Genomic DNA, 6,000 nt, shown 5'->3' on the forward strand with positions numbered 1-6,000 from the left:
ATTGTCCACCACTTTTTCACCAATAATATAATTAATGGGACCATACCTTGAGCATTATTCTCTTTCTCTGTATATAAAAATTCAACCTACTCATTTGTAAATCAATTATATCATAAAATATCAGTATATTTATTATGTGATTGATTTAATTAAATTAAATTTAGATTAAACTTTTATATATGAATTAATATTCCGAATAAATAATAATTACTCTTGTGATTAATTAAATTTTGTTTCGGATGGTTTTCGATATAAAAAACAATAATTAAATTTTCATTAACCAGCTGGATCAATTAAGACATGCCATTTTTGAAAGATGGATGATGGTTTGTCGCTTGGGAACAACATCAATGGATCTTGGAAGTGAATGAACTATCCATTAATGGGATTACTAGACAACCAAAGAGGCTACAAAAATTCTTGTGTAATGTGAAATTAGTTGAAATGATTTAGTTAGATGGTCGCGTGACATGGCACGTGCTCCCACCAAGCATCACAGTTAACTCGCCAAGAATATAAACTCATAAGTCGACTATATATGGTTTTATTTATAGATGAAACTTAGGTTAGGAAAAAAAAAAAAAAAACAACACATACGAGGTTTGGGAAAAAAATAGGTCTAGTACGTAATTAATCATAATTACGTCTAGTGAAATTAAATAAAACCAACTAAGCTTAATTACAATGATAGTTTTGTACTCAATCGCATGATATAATTTGATAGGGAGACATGACACACCATTACTAGGGTTCCATGGTTCGTAACATGACTTTGTCGTTGGTTACGGTGGTTGTACTTTCATGACATTAATGTCCATCAAATCTTGTTCTTTTTTTGGGTATATAGGGGCTAGCTAGATCGATCAATTAAGGAAATTAATTAAGAAACTAATTTGGTGAAATTAGGTTAGGTTATTTTACAATCAAACTATATATATATATATATATATATATGTATGTTTATTAGCAGAATAATTCGATTCCAACGTGTAGGGATTTGATTAGTGACAAAGCGTCAAGTAAACAATGTTTAGGACAAACAGGGTTAGCTGAATGTTGAAGACATAATGTCTTATTAGTTGTCTAAATCGGGTTAACATATGCACAAGAAAAAAAAAATGACGACTATATGTATCTAAATATCATCATTATATCCAGTTTGTTGGTTGTTATATGTGCATATATTCTCTGATTAATCATATGTAATTTACTGTAGTTGTGGGTATCATGATTGAAATATAGATTATATGATCTTAATTTGATTTCATATGATTTTGAAATTTGATGGGACAACTAAGCCAAACGTTAATCTAACTGCTTCCAACTTGTAGTAAAGTACACTTAATCCATGACATATAGTACAAGAAAACTGAAACAGGAGTCTTATCACTCAATTACTGTTAAGCTATGCATATTATTAAAAGTAATAAACTCATTTCCTAATAATTAGTAGATTAATTGATCAAGAGCGAGGTTGTGGATTCAAATTTCCTGAATATATAATCTATTTTTTTAAGTTGAAATTAAATGTCTGGACTAAAATGGATAAATAATTAATGGCAAGGGAATTCATCTTTTCCCTTTTTAATATTTAATTTCTCTAAGCCAACTTAACATATATATATTTAACTTTAAGAAAAATTAAATTGATTTGCTGCGTAGGATTTCAGCCAGTGATTTCAAAAATATTTAGACATATATGGGGTATGAAATTTGATATTTTTTCATAAAAAAATCTTTATTAATGCATGCAGTCTGTTTTTTGCGTTATCTGGGATCATTTAAGAGTTTGGGTCCCAATCCAATTGGGTGTCCACTGTCCGATTGTAGAGGTTGAGTGATAAAGAGCAGTACCGCACGTGGAGTCTGAATCAACTGACTCATGTCCAACCATAGTGTGTGTATAAAAGCCTAGCTAGCTAGCATGCACTTCCTCATAATCAGGTTCTAATATTCCACTCCCAAAATTCATATCTTACCATTAAAATATTTGTAGGTTTGAATCCTACAAATATAAATAAATAATTTATTTTTATAATATTTTTTTAATTTTTTATTTTCTTTAATGAATTTTGTAATTAAATTAATTTTTAAATTTAAATATACATAATAATGTATTGAATCCAAGCTTATAGAAAAACTCAACATGCACCTAAAAAATTACTGAGTATAAATAATTTGAAAATCAAGTTTTTTGTGATCACTAGTAATTAACATATATTTTAATTTCTATCAGACTATACATGTTATTAATTTATTGTTTATAGATAACATATAGTATTATTCACTCACCAGAAGAAATATAATTGATCATTATAATTAACAATCATGATTAAAAGTATACAATTATAATAAATATTAATTAATTTTGATTGTGCAACGATTATTAGTTGTGGTTTCTACAATCGAGGTCGAAATATTAACTACAATAAAAAATTATCACAAATATTTTGATTATAGCTAAATCATGATAAATATTGATTATCATACTTAAATTAAGCTTAAGTTCTCATTTCGATTTATAGTATTGATTTGCAATAATTTTTAAATTGTGGTGATCAAAGTACATAAAATAATTTATTTTTCTGTAATCCCTAAGTGCCGTTTGTATCAAGTATGATCAAGGAGCGCCAACAATACATGATTGTAAGAATGGGAGTGTGAGAATATTATAAATCTATTATTAAAATATTTAAAAAAATAGATTATCATCATGAAAATGTGGTTAAATATAATAATATATATTCTTTTCTTTTATATAATTATAATAATATATATATAGTCTTCTTGTATTATTGCTGTTTGGCCTAATGATGGGGAAAATTTGAATAATATTTTTTTTCAAAGAAAAGATTGGTTCAACTTATTCAATAATCACTACTAATTATAAGTCTTTAGCAACGTTTTCATTTTCCTTTTTTCTTCCGACTTATGCCACTTCGGAAATTTTTAGTAAAATCATTATTTTTGGGACATGTATTCTTACCCACTATTAATAATAATAGATTAATTTGTCGTACAATTTGTTTATAAAATGATAGTAAATTAGGGATATATGAGAATTCTTTTCCTATCATTTTCGGAAATATAATTTATAATTATCTTTTTAATATAAAGTAAAGTATATACCCTTAATTATGTCGCTTGAATAAGGTATAGATAATTATGTAGTTTAGGTTAGGAGGACAGTTTCATTGCAGAATTTTTTTAGTAAAATCAAACTAATTATAAAATAAGTATGATACATTTATTGTATGATTGATTATTTTATTTTAATTGTATACCAATTATATGACAAATATTTTACACTTATATATAATTTATTCAAATTTAACCAAATTCAATTTAAATTAGAATTTTCTAACCCTCGCATCCGATGTCCTCTCACTTTCACATATATAGTACAATGCATATCATTCATGGATTGTATACCTCACCAGTCTCCACAAAATAATTCAAGAACGAAGTTACTTTAGTACCCTCAGAAAAAAATAAGATTGTTTTTTCATAAAGAAAGATTGCTTAATTTTGCCCTAGCCCACCACCCATATAATTTCCACTCATTGTGTTTGTTGCTTAAAGCCTGCTCTCTCTCTCCTTCTTCTTTTCTCTCTTTCTCTCTCTAAGATAATAATCCATCAGCCAGCTCCCATCTGAAAGGAATTGCAAGCTAACAGCTTAGAGTGAGAAAGACAGGGACAGAGAGAGAACAAAAAGGCCCCCCAAAAAGAAAAAAAAAAAAAAAAAAGAAAGAAAAATCAAGAAAAGGAGAAGAGAGAGTCCCACAAGTGACTGGAAACTGAGGGTCATCTACAGATAGATAGATGTACTAGGCTACCCCCCACCCCCTCTCACCGAGATATATTACTTGTATATGATCATGGATGGTAATGGAAATTCGATGCAAAGGTCTAATTTTCCTTTACAACTGTTAGAGAAAAGAGATCAACAGCATGAAGAAGCTTGTTGTAGCTCCAATTTCCCCATTTCTGGTACTACTGATACTAATTCTTCAGCCCAACAAGAACAGCCTAACAAGAAACCTCAGCCTAAAAGAACTTCCACCAAAGATAGGCACACTAAGGTCGACGGGCGTGGCCGCAGGATCCGCATGCCGGCCACTTGTGCCGCCAGGGTTTTTCAGCTCACTCGAGAGTTGGGCCACAAATCTGACGGCGAAACTATTGAGTGGCTGTTGCAACAGGCGGAGCCGGCCGTGATCGCTGCCACTGGCACCGGAACTATCCCTGCGAATTTTACTTCGCTTAATATTTCAGTGAGGAGTTCAGGCTCAACCCTTTCTGCTCCCTCACAATTGAGGAGCGTTAGCTATTTTAATCAGAGTTTTGGGGCGGCCCAGATGAGGGTTAGATCTCAGGATCAGTGGGAGAGAGGTTATAATATTAATGAGGATTCATCGCAAAGAAGGGTCTTGTTTCCTGGAGTTGGATTAACAAACGAGAGTTCGTTCAATTTTGCTAGTATAAGTCATGCGAATGTGAACGCTATGTTACAAGCTAAGCAAGAGCTGCGTGAAACGGGCCTTGACGTGGTTGCGGAAGGGGAGGCGAGTATGGGACGAAAACGGCGGCAGGAGGAAGATCTGCCGCCGTCAGCTGTTGGAACACAGATGGGAAATTACATGTTACAGTCGAGCGCGGGGTCCATTCCGGCGAGCCAAGGTCAGACTCCGGCGACAACGTTTCTTATGGTGGCGAATCCTGGTTGTAACCAGGTGACAAATGGTGAATCTCTGTGGACGTTTCCTTCAATTGGGAATTCTAGTATGTATAGAGGAAGTTCAGTGGCTAATAGCGGACTGCATTTTATGAATCTTCCAACACCGGTGGCGCTCTTGCCGGGGCAACAACTGGTTATGAGCAATGGAGGGGGCAGCGGCGGCAGCAGTGCCGGTGGTGTCGGCTCGATGGTGGATGGTCATTTTGGCATGCTTGCAGCTCTTAATGCTTTCAGGACGGTTCCAGGTGGTGGAGCCATGGAGGCCCAAGGGAGCGGCCACGGCGCAGGCGGCAATGACCGACACTCCTGAATTATGATCTGTAAAGTATATTACTTGTGCCCTAATATTATTGAATTTCATCAAATTCTTGATATTTGGATATACCATTGTTTAGTCTATATATGTCAATGGTTAGTTGCAGCACTAGGTTCTAGATTTGCTTGATCAGCTGTGAGGAATCATTTCAGGTTTATCAGTTTGATTGCGTGAATTTCGAGTTTGATCTCATCTCCAATTCAATTAATTTATCTTTATGGCAGATTTAAAGCGTATTTTAGGGTTTCGACAGAAATATCTAAAGAATGATATTGACCCTAGCTATGCTTTGATTGCTACACACACACACACATATATATATATATATATTGTTCTGTGGTAATTATGTAGCAAGCATTTCAAACTCTAATTAGCTAATGATCTCTTTAACAGCTTATCTTTCGATTTAATTATGTTAATGATCAGTTTGCCTCAAAGAGAATTAATTCACAAATATATAAGCTCAATCATCATAACATTCTCACCTTGTAGTACTAGATATATAGACTTAATTTAATTAGCTTAAATGCATTTTTAATCCTCTAATTATGTTTGTTTGACATTTTTAGTTCTTTAAGTTTCTATAGTTATAAAATAGTCCTGCATATATGTTTTTAATTTTTGTGAATTTAACATACTTTTGGCTGGAAATTAACTTGGAAAAATTCCGGCCAAATTTGTTTTGAATTTATGAAAATTAAAAATATGTAGCACCGTTTTACAGCCCTGATTAAAACGCCAAGAAACATAATTAGATGACAAAAAATACATTTAAACCTAATTTAAGTATCCCCATAATGTTTAATTAATTCACTCTTGAGTTAATATTTTTCTTCCACATTCACACACACTAGTTCATTAACTTTAGTATGTGTGTGTGTATATATATATGTGTCTGTGCTCAATACCCTTCACAGCTTTGGAAGTGAAAATGCATATTGGTA

General features: G+C 32.5%; 1 protein-coding gene across 1 annotated transcript; it reads left to right on the forward strand.

The window, feature by feature from the left end:
* The first annotated feature begins 3,662 nt into the window (after positions 1-3,662).
* Positions 3,663-5,279, forward strand: LOC105156546 (transcription factor TCP15). The gene has a single exon (XM_011072706.3). The coding sequence runs from the start codon at positions 3,875-3,877 to the stop codon at positions 5,048-5,050; it is 1,176 nt and encodes a 391-aa protein (XP_011071008.1). The 5' UTR covers positions 3,663-3,874; the 3' UTR covers positions 5,051-5,279.
* The last annotated feature ends 721 nt before the right edge of the window (positions 5,280-6,000 follow it).

The sequence above is a fragment of the Sesamum indicum genome, linkage group LG2, assembly GCF_026168435.1.
Source record: "Sesamum indicum cultivar Baizhima isolate 11 linkage group LG2, ASM2616843v1, whole genome shotgun sequence".
Classification (NCBI taxonomy): Eukaryota; Viridiplantae; Streptophyta; class Magnoliopsida; order Lamiales; family Pedaliaceae; genus Sesamum; species Sesamum indicum.

Coding starts and splice junctions, on each gene's coding strand:
- LOC105156546 (XM_011072706.3), top strand. CDS start 3,875: ATGATCATGGATGGTAATGGAAATTCGATGCAAAGGTCTAATTTTCCT.